Source organism: Zootoca vivipara, chromosome 1, assembly GCF_965207765.1.
Source record: "Zootoca vivipara chromosome 1, rZooViv2.hap1.1, whole genome shotgun sequence".
In the NCBI taxonomy this organism is placed as follows: Eukaryota; Metazoa; Chordata; class Lepidosauria; order Squamata; family Lacertidae; genus Zootoca; species Zootoca vivipara.
The window spans coordinates 100,514,022-100,531,926 of record NC_142582.1 but is presented as its reverse complement, the minus strand read 5'-3'; the positions used below and the strand labels follow the sequence as shown (position 1 = coordinate 100,531,926).

The following is a 17,905-nucleotide window of genomic DNA, read 5'->3' as shown; positions in this document are numbered from 1 at the left end:
AAACTGCTAGGTTGGCAGGAGCTGGGACCGAGCAACAGGAGCTCACCCCGTCGCGGGGATTCGAAACCGCCGACCTTCTGATCTGCAAGCCTTAGGCTACCTGCGTCCCTACAATATGAACCACTAAATAACTTAGTGGTGCTGAGGGATGTCCTGGAATAAGGCCTCAGCACAATCTATCTAGCTTTTGCTCCCTTGGGAAACCTGCTTCGGAAAGCTTCTTTCCCATTACCTATAGTAACATTACCACGTTTTATCTCAGATCCTGTGAATTCATAGGGAGACTGTATTTATTTGAATAGTATATGCTGGAGAACAAAATGGCAGTCTAAACTCTGAAAATCAGACAGCTACTCACATAACCTTTTCCAGTAAAATATTAGGCCTAACATTTTGGACTAGCACAAGCTATCCCCAGATTTGCAAGGCAAGGGAAACAGATTTAGAGGCATGCAGGGGGGTGAGAGCAGGGGAGGATAATATTCCACTACGAAGGATAAATTATTGTGCTGATCGAATGTTCACCTTAGCGCTATACAGTGGTACCTCGGGTTACAGATGCTTCTAGTTACAGACCCTTCAGGTTACAGACTCCGCTAACCCAGAAATAGTACCTCAGGTTAAGAACTTTGCTTCAGGATGAGAACAGAAATTGTGTGGCTGTGGCAGTGGCAGTGGCAGCAGAAGGCCCCATTAGTAGGTACCTCAGGTTAAGAACAGTTTCAGGTTAAGAATGGACCTCCAGAACAAATTAAGTTCTTAACCCGAGGTACCACTGTATTGAATACAACCCGTTCTCTTGCTTATTCTGTGTATGAGTGAGTCATTGTACATTATCATTAGAACCTACCGTATATAACAGGAACAAATAGTAGCATGAACCAAAAAGATGTAGAATTGAATAGAGAGACACTAATAAACCATTCTGTACAAACACACTTTCAGTTTATGTAAGCCTAAATCCTAGATGCATTCATATTCAGTTCCCCCTCCCCCTGCTGTGACCAGCTCTATTAGCAGAAAATAATGATGCAAGACTTAAGGCAGTAGGAAATTCAGACAAAACCACGCAGTATGCACTGATAAAAAAGGGCAATTAGATCTTTTTGTTTATAGATTCAGGGCTATTATTTCCTAGTGGGAAAATATTCATATATGCAATCGTCAGTAATTAATTTTTATCACTTGTTTCCTCCTTTGGCAACCTGATCTCAAATGCATCTAATTTTAATGAAGAGCTTGTTGCTGATTTTTGGGTTTATTCAGGCTCAACAAGACAAAGGAAATGGAGCAATTTCCCCAGACAATTACAATAAGAAAATTATCTTATGATCGAACATAAGCTGATAAGAGAATGCATTAAAAAGCCAGTTCTTGGGATTCTTAGTTAATTGTTTGACTGCTTATAAGTGAATCTTGGCTAATGATAACTCTTCAAAGCTGAGCATAATTATCTTACATTTCTAGTATCTTCATTCAGACACATGACAGAGAGAAACAAACTGACCACACATGCAGTGGTGCGTTCTGGTGTTTGTCAGTGTACCTACATAAAGACGCTAAAATCTCTTCAAATATCTCTTCCTCTTTAATACCAGGCCTACTGAATGGTGCACTAAAAATATTGAGTTCCAAATACAAGTTGGCTCTTTGGTGCTTTTTGCTGCTAAAGCATGCCGAAAGTTTGCTTCAAACGTTTGATATGACAATTGCACTAAGTTGGTACCGACATTTAATTTTCCAAGACAAAATAAAAAATAAGGCATGTTCCATAATATGGCATTTCTTCTGTCACATCCTACGGCACACTTCAAATGGTAAAGTTCTAGTCACAGAACCTCAAAAATATGGTTTTAAGTTGGAGAAACTGGCAGTCTTTTCACTATTTCAGCAGCAATCTTCAGATAGGCTTGGGCCTGTAAAAATATTTAAAAATGGCAATGTGTTTATCTCTTAGGTCAGAGTAAAACAGCATAAAATAGTATATAAAACAGGCAACAAACTGGCTGTCTTCTGTCACCAGCAAACCAGCTCCCACCCCTTGGCTGAGCTGTTATGTAATGAAACGTTTAGACACTTTCTAATTGTAAGAGAAAAAATGCGTCACCAACAGAATGTTGACAAATAATGGAGCTTCTGTGCCATGAAATTTCAGTTTGCTGGATGGGATGGGGAGACCTTGCACTGGCAAGTACCCACTGCAACTCCTATATAGTATCGTTAGTTATTGGGGGGGATCCCTGTAATGGAAAATAATTTGTGAGTTTTTCATAAGGTATTTCCCTTCTTGTTGCATCCTTCATCAGCAGGCAAGAAACGATCAAAACCACAACAAACCTGGATTCTACTTTTCATAAACTTAACATGTACACATGCTGAACTTTTTCTCCTACTCATATTCTTCCTAATGGGCTATTTATCTGATTATAAAGCTGGATTGAACTGTTTGTGCCATCATTTCTAAGCAACACAAGACGGACTGAAGTGAAACAAGAGAATTTTAATGGAGGGAAATGGAAAGGAGAAATTTACAGTTCTCATTTGTCATTCTGAACTGCCTTCATATTAATAAACTATGTTGTCAGTTTAGAGATTTTTCTGTTCTTTTCGGTTTGAGGTTTCTAAATGGGATTTTCTATAGCTCATCTTTCTGCAAAGAAAGGTGTGGGTTTTCCTTAGCAAAGGAAAAAGTTGACAGCTTAACATTAACAATTTGCTGACCCATCAATTGGAGGCCAAAGGGCTGCTCTGTAGTGCAAAGAGAAATAAAACAGCCAAGAAATGGCAGAAATGCTCTCAAGATGTAACTACAGATGAACAGTGGACTGCAAAAGACCTTGGGACCTCAACTTCAGAAATAAGGCATGAACTTTATCTTGCTTTAAAGCTTTACAGATTTATAAAGACAGGTTCCTCTTCCTGGCCACTTCCTAAACTACGATTTCTGAAAACACTCCTGCACAAAAAGCACAAGGAACACATTCCAAAGGGACCATTCTGTGTGTGAGTAAGAAAAACCACATGCAGAGTCAAGACGTACACTGTAGTTTTCACCAATGCAGTTCCATGACCAATGATGCAAAGTATTTTAAAACTGAAAAGAAGTCAGCTATGCCAGTTGCAACAGTGAAACTACAAGGCATGGCAAGTTGCATGCCTGGGTCCCTTATGAGGATTGCACATGTGTCTATATCACCTAACACAGGAGGCAAACAGATATCTCAGAGTTCCTAAGCATAGGCAATATGACACAATAAATATCTTAATTTTCTATTTTAAAGGAATGCACAGGTAATATTATTTCCTTCATCATAAACTCGAGAAAACATTTAATTTTTTTTGCATCTTGTTGGCTTTCTTATTAGGCATTAGGATAGGAAGGTAGTGAGCAAATTCTTTTCACCCCACTTTGGAACGTTTTCATCGTTCACGTTTGGAACGTTTTTGGAACGTGCTCATCATGTTATAAATATCTCCATTTTCTAATGGATATGTGCAGGTTTAATATTCCATACATCATCAGATAGAACTGGGCCTTCGGCTATTCTACAAATAATTCTAATAACGTGAAAAGTGTTCTTCAAGGTCTATTTATTAAATCTTCTGAATCTTCCTTTTTTTCCCTTAGCATGGGAGGATCTTTCCGAGCACAATTCAAAGTGTTGGTGCTGACCTTTAAAGCCCTAAACAGCCTCAGCTCAGTATACCTGAAGGAGCATCTCCACCCCCACCACACTGAGATCCAGCACCGAGGGCCTTCTGGCGGTTCCCTCACTGCGAGAAGTGAGGTTACAGGGAACCAGGCAGAGGGCCTTCTCAGTAGTGGCGCCCACCCTGTGGAACGCCCTCCCAGCAGATGTCAAGGAAATAAACAACTATCTGACTTTTAGAATACATCGGAAGGTAGCCCTATTTAGGGAAGTTTTTAATGTTTTATGTTTTATTGTGTTTTTAATATTCTTCTGGGAACTGCTTAGAGTGGCTGGGGAGGCCTGGCCAGATGGACGGGGTTTAAGTAATAAATTATCTTAGCTGAATTCCTGTTCAAACCATGATCAATAAGCAAACAGGTATACAGAGACAGGGGGCACATGTGTTGTAATAAATAAAGCAAAAATGAACAAGATGAGATTTGTACGCAAACTACACTAAAACTCACCACGTCACTCTGGGGCTGTGAGACCACAATAGGCTTGCCAGCATCAGATGTTTCTCTTATGTGGACATGTAGAGGAATGTCACCTGTATGAAGACCATAAATTGAAGTTTAAGCTCAATATTTTATATATGCCATAAATTCAACTAGTACTGGTGTTACTCATATTTCAGCGCAGTAAGTAGCAACACTTGAATGAAAATCAGCTGAAATATTTCTTAAAGAAACATTATTCATAATTTTTTATTTTATTGCTAGATAGAACCCTGCCTTACAGTCATCTATGGAAATGGAGAGTCTTCTCCCTTTTTGTCTGCTGCAATCACCCAATGGGAACAAAAATTCATAGATGATGACCTATTTAGGGTGACAAAAGAAAGCATGTCGGACTTCCATGCACCAGTGGGCATTCTGTTTTCTTTCGAGTCTCCACTCTGGTCTGGAACCAAAAACTGGCTTTGAATTAATTTGTGTTGCAGTGCAGAATTCCGTGGCCCTGCTATACCAAAACTCAAGCTAAAAGGCCAGCTGAATGCATGCAGTGCCGAGCGCTCACAGAACAGGTCCGCAGTAAAGTTTCCCAGCTTCCAGCTTGTTCACGCCCCACGTTATTTATTCGGTACTGCAGTTCATTCCCTACTGATTTCCACAACTGTAACATCCTAATCAATATTCGGATACAGGCTTAAATATTTAATTGCCAAAATGAAAGGATGTGTTACTGTTATTAGGGAACCACTGATTTAATTAAGTGCTTGTTACATATTCAATTAATTTCCCTTCCAACAGTTAACAACTGTGTTTGGTGCTTTTCTAATCAGCAGGGGACCGCCACGGAAATAAAGAAAAATGGCACAATAACACACAGGATGGTCCCATCCTTTTTTTAAAAAAAAATAATCTCTTGTGGAAAATTAAACTTTTTCAGATTCCAACAATGACCATTATTACGCAACAGCTGAATATAAATCAAATCTATATGTAAAATGGTAAGATGAGAATAGCTGCACAGAAAGCAATTTTAAGGGAGAAATCTGATGCACCCTTTAAGGGTGACTGAGGAGCTATATGAAGCTGTGGACTCCCCTCTCCACGGGTGCAGAGTACCATGGGTGCAGAAAGCTACACTGCCATTATTCTATAGCTGATGGCACATTTGCCACAGCTAATGCAGCGCCCCAGGCCGGAGCCATAACTCTGCCATCCATGAGACAAAAGCCCCTGTTTGTCCCCTTGCTGTGAGGAAAGGCTGGGCCTTGGGGATCCAGCAGCTCAGTCCAAGTTCTCAAAAGTCAGTCACCCACGATTCTGCAGTGATTCCATCCCTTTCTCAAATGTATTGGGTGCCCTGTTTGTTACATAAAGTTTGTTACAAATATTGGGCTTGGACTTAAATAAAAACAAGTTAAGGTAATCTGTGAAGGATGACCAATATTGATACCTGGTGTTTAAAATTAATTTAAAAAGCACACACTGCAGAAGCTGGATAAAATATTCTTGATGTTGAAAGTTCATTCCTACATGTCTATAAATTGTTGTCTGTTTTTTTAACACTTTTCGAGGGGTTACTAACCATTATTTGGCCCAAGGACCGCGTTCATCCTTGGCTACGCCACTGAGGTGGGGGGGCTTATTAGTCATCTCACATGCCCACTTGCACGGTCCTCTCCTTAACTTATACTGGTATGTACATATCGACTGAGGAGAAGGGGTTATTATCCTTTGCTTGCTTGTAAAAAGATCAAACTGATGACTGAGAAGATGCAATTTAGATCCTTATCAAGGTGCTGGGCTGGTGGAGAAATTTAAACCTCTCTGTCCCAATGGCATGCTTGCTTTATTTCTTTTTTACCTTTTGCTACTGATGTCAAAATCAGTGGTCTTGGGGAGCCAGAAGCATTAGATTGGGGACTCCCCCCACAAATCTCCTCTAGGGGATTGGGGGAACCCCAGAAGATATTTAGGGGGTGCAGAGGGGGATCCTGTTGTGCAAGCAGAAACCAAGCCTTATGCAGAATGGTTGAGGGAGCCGGGTATGTTTAGCCTGGAAAAGAGGAGACTGAGAGGAGATATGATAGCCACCTTCAAATATCTAATGGGCTGTCACACAGAAGATGGAACAATCTTGTCTTGTCCTTGACTTGAACCAATGGATTCAAATTACAAGAAAGGAGATTCTGACTAAACATCAGGAAGAACTTTCTGACAGTAAGAGCTCTTCGACAGTGGAACGGTCTCCCTCGGAAGGTTGTGGACTCTCCTTCCTTGGAGGTTTTTAAACAGAGCTTGGATCTGTCATGGATGCTTTAGTTGCGATTCCTGCATTGCAGGGGGTTGGACTAGATTACTCTTGAGGTCCATTCCAACTCTATAATTCAAAACCCTTGCACTGATGGAACATGCTGCTTTGGATACAATCGTGTTGCATGACTCTCTGGCGTATCCAATGCAGAGAACTCTACACTAATTATGTGCTCCAATATATAGGTGCACGTCAGAAGGACCATGAATCAACTCTAATTGCGGGAAGTTTTGGCATGGGAGGCTTCTTACCAGTGGTCAGTACCAGTGACAGCTGAAACAAGATCCCAGACTCCAATCCTCATTACGCTTCCAGCAGACAGCCAAGCTAACCCAACTGTGTACTTTTAATTATGGATTTCCTTGCTCTGCTAGGTCTCTGTCAGCCCTTAATGCTTCTATGGCATTTTTTTTAAATGAACTTCACTTCCTGGTTCTAAATGGATAATCTGTATGAACTGATATAATTAAAGCACGGTGTGAAAATATAAATCATTAGCAGGCACAATTATCTCATTTACCAGCTTAATTGAGGTATGCCACATTTTACATTTCATTACCAGCTTACACCTGAACCATTGCAGGCTTCAACGCAGAAGAATTATTTTCATCGGGGACTGTTAATTCTTTTCAGCATGGAGGGCCAGACTCTCCTGGTCAAATTGCCCTAGTGGCTGCTCTGCTCAGCCATAACTGCGTTGCTGTCCTATGAGCTGAGAGAGCTACAGTCTGAAGGGGCTCCAGAGCAGAGCAAGGTGTCGAAAGAAAGCACAAGGTTGGGGAAAGGAGTTATGGCAGGCACAGCTACAGACCAGGGTTAAAGACAGAGAGGGAGCTGCGAGGTGAGAGGAGTTAGTGGACAGACGATATACAGGAAAAGGGGTGGTGGTGGTGGTGGTAGTTTTCGAGAAAGAAGAAGCCAAGGTGTGGGAAGAAAAATGTGTAGCTCTACTTGCTAATGACACACCTGAGATTGAAATATGAAGGCTGCAGCCAGAGGTTAAGGCAGGCACCCCCCAAACTTTGGCCCTCCAGATGTTTTGGACTACAATTCCCATCTTCCCCAACCACTGGTCCTGTTAGCTAGGGATCATGGGAGTTGTAGGCCAAAACATCAGGACGGCCGCAGTTTGGGGATGCCTGGGTTAAGGCAACAGAAGCTGTTGCATTTGCATCCTGACCAGGTAAGCCATCAAAAACCACAAGATGGGCAGCAACAGGTAATGGCCTTGAATGGCAAAGTTCATCTAGGGAAAGTGCAACTCAGTAGGGTAGAAAAAAGGGCAGGTGGGGTTAAACCAACCCACTCTTACCTAAAGTTTGCCTGCAAATCTGTTGGTCTGACTAAATCTCTTCATTGTGGACCCCCACCCCTCAGTCTTATCTTCCTGCAGCTATCACTCATCCTCAACTAGGGTGAGGGATATGGAGCCATATGAACTGTTCCCTACACATCCAACCATAGGGAGCCACCGTTGCAAGAAGCCTGGCTGGGGAAGATCTGTTCCACCCCAGCTGGAGAACTTGGGAGACCTGCTTCTCATCCAGCCGGTAAGCCATCTTCTTTCAGGAAACAGAAGATCAGCACAACAGCCTTCTTTCTCTCCCTTGCTCCCTCTTTTAAAGAGTCAGATGCTTTCTGAACACAATTTCATCAGAAAAAAAGGTTCCTATGATGTGATACATGTAAGTCCAATCATATTAGCGCTGTAGGATGTGAATCAGTGGAAGGCCAAATAAATAATATTCTGCATTTCCTTCTATATGACACAGGAGTCCTGAATACACTGCCAGAAGTTGAGTGCCTGAAGTCCATTTATTTCAATAGGATTAAACAGCAATCAAATAACTCTGGATTTAATTCTACTTCTTTCTCATCTAATACTTTCAATCACCACATTCTTACCTAAAACATCCAGACCAAGATCACAGGCTAGATTCCTCACACCATCAGTTCCAAAAATGTGGGTTTCGTGGTTGCATTTTGGACACCGGAAAAGGCTCATGTTTTGAACGAGCCCCAAGACCTGGCAAATAGAAAAACTCAGAAAGGTTACAAAGAGGCTAAATAAAAATTAGAGAAGGTTAGTTTCTTCCAACTAGCCAACCTTACATAAATAAATCCATAAACTTACCAATTACTCATAAAAGAAAAGCTGTGCCCCCCACTCTAGATGGTAGGGAAATTATTCTCATGTCTACATTTCACAATTTTGACATCATGAATAGGATAATGAAGCATGCTATAAAATATTTAGTGCAGGATTACTCTAACGAGCCCTGTCAGCAGAAGCCCTATGCAATGACTTCCACTTGTGCACCAGGGATTTCCTCCCCCTCCTCTCTCCCCAAACTCCCCATTCCACCCCATTGGCTCGGGGACTGGGGTAGCACTGGTGCTATCTCTGGGGGACCTGGGTGCCTGGGCACCGCCCACAAAATTTCCACTGTGGGTGTCCGGCTGTCACGTCGCACACATGCGGGCTGCTCGGCTGCCACTGCCTTACCTCTGCTGGCTCTCTGGCGCCACTGCGATGGCAGGTGGCGGCAGAGCAATGCGCACACCGCTGGGCACCCACAATCCGGGGCCCAAATCAGAGCTTCTGGCAGGGCTCTGTGCAGGGGGAGAAGAGAGGGGATTGTTCCATTTGGCAGGCTGTTTATGTAGACAGAAGGACTGCCATGGCGGAGCACGAAATTCCATCCATTACAATTGTGTTTTTTGTACCCACCATTCTCTGAGCGGTAAGAAGACCCCAGGCGGGATCAGTTACTTTGGGAAGGTTATAGTTCTGGTGAGTAGCTCTTTATTAACAATTCACAGGTTGGGCAAGCAGAAAGAAAATCGGTAAGCAGCGTCCATTTCAAATCACTGCCCACTCAAAAGGAACAACAGCTGAGGACCTTCTGGCGGTTCCCTCGCTGCAAGGAGCCAAGTTGCAGGGAACCAGGCAGAGGGCCTTCTTGGTAGTGGTGCCCGCCCTGTGGAACGCCCTCCCATCAGATGTCAAAGAGATAAACAACTACCTGACGTTTAGAAGACATCTGAAGGCAGCCCTGTTTAGGGAAGTTTTTAATGACTGATGTTTTAATGTATTTTAATCTCTGTTGGAAGCCGCCCAGAGTGGCTGGGGAAACCCTACCAGATGGGCAGGGTACAAATAAATAAATAAATTATTATTATTATTATTATTATTATTATTATTATTATTATTATTATTAGAGCTTCAAGCTCTGACGAGTCAGAGCTACTTTTTCTCAAATTCAAAACTTCCAACTTTCTAAGTCTCTCAGCTCCAGCTCATGTCAAGCAAATGAGCTCAAAACCTCTGCACAAAAAGTTGTGAGCTGAACAAACAGTACAATCCTATGCATGTACACTCAGAAGTACATCCCACTTTGTGCAATGAGGCTTATTCTCAGGCAGGTATGTTGAGAGCAACAGGCTAAATAAATAAGGCAATCTGCTGCCTTGACTGCCGATTGAATATGAACTCATTGTTAGTAGCCAAATTATTCCAAAGCTAAAGGGAAACTGTGAACACTCTCTGTAATATTATCTATGCCCTTAAAGCATCCGTTTCATTAGACCACTTACAAGGTGGGATGGGGAGGAGGGAGGAAAGAACTATGATTTTCTATTCACTCTAAAGAAGAGAAACATATTTAAAAACCAAACAACAGAAATAACGACATCTGGCATGATGTGACAAATTACTGAAGGAAAACCTAATGCACTTATGTTAGATGTTGCTTTAAAAGCTAAATGAACTGAGTTAACTTAGAAAACCTGTCAGGAAAGTTAGCATTTTTTTCTTTCTTAATGAGGATGGGGGGGGGGGGAGAGAGAGAGACTAATTATATTTTATTCATCACTCAAACCACATTCTGCACACTAGAGTTTCTCTCCCCTTTGCCCAAGCCTAGAAAAACATTAGAATCATCTCTCTCACCTGTGGTATTAAGCCTATTTATTTTCAACACATTTGAACTCAGTGTTTCAAATTATATTTCTGAGGCTAACTTAAGAGTTTGGTGTAACATATGCGCCTACAGTAGCACATATGTGCTATGCTTGCTAAATTCAAATACAGTCGTGCCTTGGAAGTTGAACAGCAGAACCCGTTCCGGAAGTCCGTTCAACTTCCGAAACATTTGGAAACCAAAGTGTGGCTTCTGATTGGCTGCAGGAAGCTCCTGCAGCCAACTGGAAGCCGCGGAAGCCCTGTCGAACAGTCAGCTTCCAAAAGAACGTTCAAAAACCGGGACACTCAGTTCCGGTTTTCGATCGTTCGGGACTCCCAAGATCGTTCAACTCCCAAGGCGTTCGGGAGCCAAGATACGACTCTATGAGGAATCCCCAAAAGTACATATGGCAATGAACCCCCTCCCAAAAGAAAACTCACCAAGCCCGATTATGGATACCTATTAAATGGGGTTGATTTTTGCATAAAGGACATTTGGATGTGCATACTATTCAGGGTGGGTGCAGATGTAATACCGGAAGTTCACTGGGATGGAAGCCAGAATTCGAAACATGTACAGTGGTGCCTCGCTAGACGAAATTAATTCGGGTCTTTTCTTATAGCGAAAAATTCGTCTAGCGAATCCCATAGGAATGCTTTGAATTTTTTTTTTTTGAATTTTTTTTTGCCCATAGGAACGCATTAATTGAATTTCAATGCATTCCTATGGGAAACCGCGATTCGCTAGACGAATTTTTCATAAAACGCATTCGTCTAGCGAGGCAACCTCCGCTCAAAAAATCATTTCGTTAAGCGGAAATTTCGTTAAGCAGGGCATTCGTTAAGCGAGGTACCACTGTATCTCTCATCTTCTGGAATGCTGCTTTTTGCAAACACTCATAAACCACAGGGTGGTGTCTAAGATCAAAAGTTGGGAATTCCCAGGGTGGTAATGGCTGGAGGAACCAATGCTGTCACTCAATGGGTTCACGGAGGGATAAAATTCTAGCTAACACCAGCAGAGCATCAAAGCCTGGAGGTAGCAGCCATTTTCTAGTGTTAAGTAAAAGCATAAGAGTTGAGGTGAAACTAACAATTGTTGGAAACCACACAGCAATTTCATCTCTACAGCGAAGGAGCTTCTGGGCCTGGCTATAAGATGAGAGGAGGAAGCTGACCTTTTGTCACCACTGTTTTCCATAGCGTCTGCCTCTCCCTGTACCAGTTCAGTGTGTCTTAGCGCATAACAATTGAGGGAAAAGTACAACAGATATTATGTCTCTTCTCCTCTCATATATAAGCACAAATCTAATAGTAATACTTGGAGGCATAGTATATTTAAAACACATATAGTCGAACTGGAAAACAAATGCAGACAAAATAACTTGGTTTTGGTATGCAACACAAGATTAGGGCTGCAATTCTATGCAGCAGTATGCAGGAGCTGGGGAGAAGTGTGTGCATATCCAGAGGTGTTTTTGACAGTTTATGTTGCACTGGGCTGAATGAGCAAGCCACTTTTCCATTGAAATCTAGTGTTCACATTCAAGGCAACTGGCTGCCGTAAAAGCTGTCAAACACACCTCTGTCCATATAGACACACACCTCCCCTGCCAGCATATAGGTTGACTACGGTTGCAATCTGCGGTCGCAGTTATGAGCATGGTTTGGCTCTTGTAAGACAGCTATGAACCAGGCTCATTTGATCTTAATCTCTATGGTCTGGCCAACATCCATTTTTAAAGAGGCCCTAATCAGAAGTCCCAGGGACCCAGGTGGCGCTGTGGTTAAACCACTGAGCCTAGGGCTTGCTGATCAGAAGGTCGGCGGTTCGAATCCCTGTGACGGGGTGAGCTCCCGTTATTTGGTCCCAGCTCCTGCCAACCTAGCAGTTCGAAAGCATGTCAAAATGCAAGTAGATAAATAGGAACCGCTACAGCGGGAAGGTAAACAGTGTTTCCATGTGCTGCTCTGGTTTGCCAGAAGCGGCTTTGTCATGCTGGCCACATGACCTGGAAGCTATACGCTGGCTCCCTCGGCCAATAATGCGAGATGAGCGCGCAACCCCAGAGTCGGTCACGACTGGACCTAATGGTCAGGGGTCCCTTTACCTTTAATCAGAAGTCAGCACAGCAGTCTGTTCTTTTGTAAAGTCTGTGTCTGTCACATATACAGCACAACATCCCTCCTCCTTATTTCCATCTGGCACTCAGTCAGCCCTAACGTAAATGCTCTAGATCATGGTTTGCCAACCTTTGTGGGACCCATGGGCACATTTGAAAACCATATGGGCACAACATGCCTGCCACAAATCTCCCCTCCCCAGCTGTAAACCCACCCACCCTGAAATCACCCCTGCACCATGATTATGGTGAAATAAGTATTCTGTTGGCAATAGAAGGTTTACTTCAAACTTAATTTCACCAGGAAGATGGGACCCTACGGGCACCAAGACCTGCGCTCATGGAAGGCAATCTTACTTGGCCACGAATGATCACCAAGAGAGAGCAAGCTACACTTCAGAGATCCTGTCTGAATATCATAATTGCAGGAAATCAGCTCAGCCGCAGTAAGGAGCTGAGTAGTTGTGGAACAATCTTCTTGCCTTTAGGAGCAGCTATGAAACCCATCTGTTTAGGAAGTCTTTTGAGAGCTGAAGGTGTCTTGATGACTGCTGCTGCATTTCCCCCCTAATGTTTACTTTTTATCTCTGAAATATTGTGTGAGTTGCCTTGAGCACAGGAGAGGTGGAAAAGAACTATTTCAAATAACCCAACCCTGAAAAATTATCTGTAAGTTTTTCCCAGCTACTTGTTTAGGCAGGCTTTTCAGTTATTAGCCAGTTTGATGAGCTCTGAGCATGCAGCATGTTCCAAGCAACGCCAGGGGCAGTCCGGAGAAACATGCTAGCTCTACCCACCTCCACTTGTCATTCCTGTCACCCTCAATTCACGGAGGGCGACTGTGCAAAGCAGGGAGCTGCCTGTATCTGTGAAGACACCCCAAACGCAACGGAATCTTAGAAAGTCAGGGTTCCAAAATCTGCAGAGAGCCTCCACAGATATAGAAGGCTTACTCACGCGGTCAGCTTCCTTGCACAAGTTGAGGGCAATGGGGGGGAATGGGGCTGGGGGAAGCAAAGCTAGCATGCTCAACCCCACTGCCCACCTCATGCATTGGATAATTGAAGCTGAAGGGAGCTTATTTGACTGCATTTTCACCTGTGGCTTTAAAGTGTGGTGTTTTGGTTTTGCTATCAAACATGGATAGGAAGTACAGTTGCAACGTATCATATTCACAGGGGTTTGTTCCACGGGTTGCATGTATAACCAAAACTACCTTTTCCTTGGCTGGCAGGTGAGAGCCTACCTTGTGTCTCCACTGCCTCCCCTCTCCCCAACCAGCTGAAGGGAGGAGGAGGAGGAGGCAGGCAGGCAGAGGATGATGAAAGCAGAAGGGAGGAGCAGAGGTAGTCAGAGGCAGAAGAAAGGGGCTGGAATGGATCTGAAATGGAGCTGGTTATGGATATATGCTGCTGAAGCAAGCATAAGATACAACTCAACTGCATCAAAGATAATATTATACTGATGCTAAATATCAAATGCCCAGTGAGATATTTCAGCTTTGATTCCATATCAGATACTTAGTACATTCTCAGTATAAGCTACTCCAGTTTCAGGAGAAGACAAGTGTACTCCTTGGGCATAGCTCTAATTGAACCAGCACCACAGTTGCCAGTTTAATTTTTTAAAAAGAGGAAACTATTTACAGAGATGATTGATACTATTCTTAATTAAGCTTAAGGGTACATCGCGTGAAGAATAGTTCTTAAAGGTAGGCAATAGTGCGGGTTATCTATATTTTGTCATTAGGGCTGTGCCAAACGTTCACATAAGTAAAAATGTTCTTTTCAAGACCACCCCAAATTCCTTTTTATGACCTGCTCAATCTGCTGCTACTTCCAACTCCTTATTCTTCCTGGAAGGCCAGTGGTAGGAGTTGCCAAACTGGGCGCTGCCAACCCAAACTCCCTGCCACTTGCACTCAGACACTCGTACTCTTGCCACACAAAGGCCACCTCCCCGTTGTCCATTTCCTACTGGAGAGATCTAATGGTGAGGGCAAGGTGGGTTTAAAGAAAGCCTTTTGAAGTCGTCGCCCCCCCCCCCCCGGCGCTCTCAGATAGGTTTAGGAAGAAAAAAACCAACTCCGTGGCCAGCACTCTCCCAGAGCGGGGGGTGGGGGCTAAAAAGTGTTCGTTCTCACCTAGCGCCACTCAACCCACGCCTCTGCCCTCCTCGCTTGTGGCAAATTGGAGCAGAACAAGGTACAGTGGTACCTCTACTTACGAATAACTCTACTTACGAATGTTTCTACTTACGAAGGGAGCTCCGTCCGCCATCTTGGATGTGGTTTAGATTTTTAGGTAGGGTTGCTTCGACTTACGAATTTTTTCTCCCAATGCATTCCTATGGGATTCGACTTACAATTTTTTTCGACTTACAAATGTGCGTTCGGAACGCATTAAATTCGTAAGTAGAGGTACCACTGTACCTTGGTTCCTTTTTGCATTGCCACCATAACAAGACTGAGCACTCCAGATTGGAGTACTCCAATCTGCTCTGATGTTCCCTGTGATGGCAATTGTTCTGCGCAGGTTTTGCCGCTGCCAGTACACTGGATCTGGTGGGACAGATCTGGCTCAGGGCTACAGGTGTACCACTCCTATGGAATACGGCGCCATGACACTTATACAGCTATATTTGGCTCTTTGATGCTTTCACGGAGGGCAAACCTTGTAAGAATGAGGGCGATGCTGCCTGTGCTGGCAAACATGTTTGAACCCTTTCATATAAAATTCTGGAGGTCGCCAGGGGTGTGGATAAAGTTTTTTGACACTGCCAAACATATTCACGGGAAAGCAGTGCACTTCAGCTCTGTCCTATTTATAATTTGTTTATCTGTCTTGAAACACTTTCATCCTTAAATGAAACAGGCCTACAGAAACAAAACAAAAAACCAGCAGTGTGGAAATGACTGAAACTGACTTGTTATATAGTATGTATACCAGCGATGTCCCGATAACTTTCAGCCCGTGCTATTTTATAATGAGACTTTTGTTCTGTTCTCAGGAACATCCTGCCCCAGATACCAAATTCTATGAGTAATTCTGTAAGGAACTGCAGAAGATAAACAGCCTTTTTATGGGTTTCTGTCTAAGCTGTGTCTTGATTAAGTACTAGCTGTACAAGTATAACACACTGTGAAATAACACATACCTCCTTTGATTTATTATTTACTTCTCCATATTTCATTGTGCTGTAAAGTATTACCATGTTTAACCATTAGCTTCATACTTAACCACCAGTGGTTCTTCCAATGAATATTACTGTCTCTCAGATTTTGTATGTTTCAAATCAAAAGATGGGTTTGGTGGCAGTGAGAGGAGAAACATGTGGTAGAAACCCTCACCAACTCTGAAGACCAGATTAAAATATCTGCGCAAACTTCAGAATGGTGTCTCTCAAAAAAATATTTTCCTCTACCCATCTTTGCTGTCTTCCCCCATTGTCTGGGGTGGGGAAAGCTTTTGATTTGTTTGATATAAAGCACTGTAAAGTAACAATGTCGCTCTCAAGATCTGCATCAACTGGCACCCTTTACAGTCCTTCATTTTCAACTCCCCTTATTTGTTGCACAATGGCGTATGGCAGGTCTTGGAAGTGCCAGACCTAGGAGGTTCATGAGTTTGTATCCATCCTTGCTAGCCAAGCAGCTAAAAGTTTAAATTCTCCGTATGGAAAACTCATTCGCTCAAACTTCTCAAATATACCTAAATAAGGGAAAACTGCATGTGTGTTATGTAGGAGTACAGCTGGCAACTTTCAGGTTAATTTGTACCGTAGTATATTTAGGATTACAAAGGCTGTATTTTAGTACAGCAAAGCAGTACACCCACTATTCACTTCTGAAATAATTTTGCTATCACCCTCAGAGCTCATCTGTTATTTATAGCATACAGTCAAGTTTCTTCCCCCAAAAAAGTATCAACAACTAGAACATATGAAAAACATAAATTTCTTAGAGAACAGGTACTATCCCCTTCTGTACTCTTAAGATACTGTTATCTAAATGGCCACTATTATTCAAATGGCTTTGTGGGGGCGACTCAAAAACCTGCTCCACAGATTGATCACAAAAGGTCAGACACCATGCATCTAGGACCAGTTGCTTTACAAAGGCAGAAGAACTAGCCTTGTGGGTTTCCTTCAACTTCAAGGAAAAGTGATTTTACTTATAAGCAAAATTGTGACTTTCTTCGGTATATTTATACTGAAATCAGACCACCACCCACAGCAGCTGGCAGTTTTTTCCAGACCCACGAGGGATCAAACTGGATACCTTTGGCATGCAAACCATGCACTCTACTACTAAGCTGCAGGTCTTCCCTAAAGATGGAATTGCAGGCAAAAAAATCACCATCCCTTGGTTACAAGTTGACAGGGCCTCCAGGGGCCAGATGGGGAAAAAAATGCTTTGGTGACCAGTCTGGCCCCTGGACCACATATGCCCATCTTAAAACATATCCATTATTTAGAGGGATCAAACAACTTGCATTTGTAAAGGCTCACCGGCACATTCACTTTTTTGAACATCTCAGTTCCTTTGCGTGCATCCAGTAAAGCGATATCCTGAGGAGTGGACACCATCACAGCCCCTAAGGAAAAGAAATATATGCCATTGTCAAGAATATTGTCAAGAATGCCAGTACTGAGTTTAATTAGGCTGTTTCGTTCCACAGAACACCGCCATGCGCAAACACATATTGAACTCTATTAAAGATTAATGGTGGCTTTGCTTGAGCAGAAAGTGCCTCGGTTCATGCAAATTGGGGGGTCCAGATATTCTGCAGCTCTCAATGTCATTTCCCCTTCTGATCAAGGGCATCTCCCAAACCTTCGGAAAAGTCTTCATGGGTGGGAGGGAATCAGTGAAAATAAGGTACAGTGGCAAAGCAGCCACTGGAAACAACACCTTGAAATTACTACTTTGCCTCCATTAACTCAATTGCTTTCTTTTCACATGGTTAGTACTGTAGTTAAAATCCACAAGTTACTACAGGCATTTCAGGCAACTTCCAATTCTGGAACTTGTCTACACCTAACCAACCATATAAAAACCCACCATTATAGTTGAGATAAACATGATTTCCTACTTAGCAATTACTCCTTCCCTCCCACTCCCTAACAGTTCCCAACACATTTATTCATTCATAGTAAAATATTCATAAATCAAATATGTGACAATCTCATTGAGGAACAGGATTCCGATTCTTCCCCCTTAAGCAGTGTTGCCTCTGCAGGATTAATAGGATTGATAAGTATGAAATTATTTTGATCATTAAAATCAGCAAATGCGACTGAAATTCACTTGAGAAACAGCTCTGCTTGAGCAGAATGTATAATTTTTACCTAATCACTTT

At 42.7% G+C, this 17,905-nt stretch overlaps 1 protein-coding gene across 2 annotated transcripts in view; it reads right to left on the bottom strand.

Annotated features, from left to right (window-relative positions):
* Window positions 1-1,242: 1,242 nt before the first annotated feature.
* Window positions 1,243-17,905, bottom strand: part of NUBPL (NUBP iron-sulfur cluster assembly factor, mitochondrial) — a 67,704-nt gene continuing 51,041 nt past the window's right edge. For both annotated transcript variants that reach the window (XM_035109832.3, XM_035109852.3), the window contains exons 8-11: window positions 17,055-17,140; window positions 8,364-8,484; window positions 4,160-4,242; window positions 1,243-1,916 (exon numbers count right to left, since the gene is read on the bottom strand). In XM_035109832.3, coding sequence (XP_034965723.1) covers window positions 1,854-1,916; window positions 4,160-4,242; window positions 8,364-8,484; window positions 17,055-17,140 — 353 coding nt within the window. In that variant the 3' untranslated portion in view covers window positions 1,243-1,853. The remainder of the gene's footprint in view (window positions 1,917-4,159; window positions 4,243-8,363; window positions 8,485-17,054; window positions 17,141-17,905) is intronic.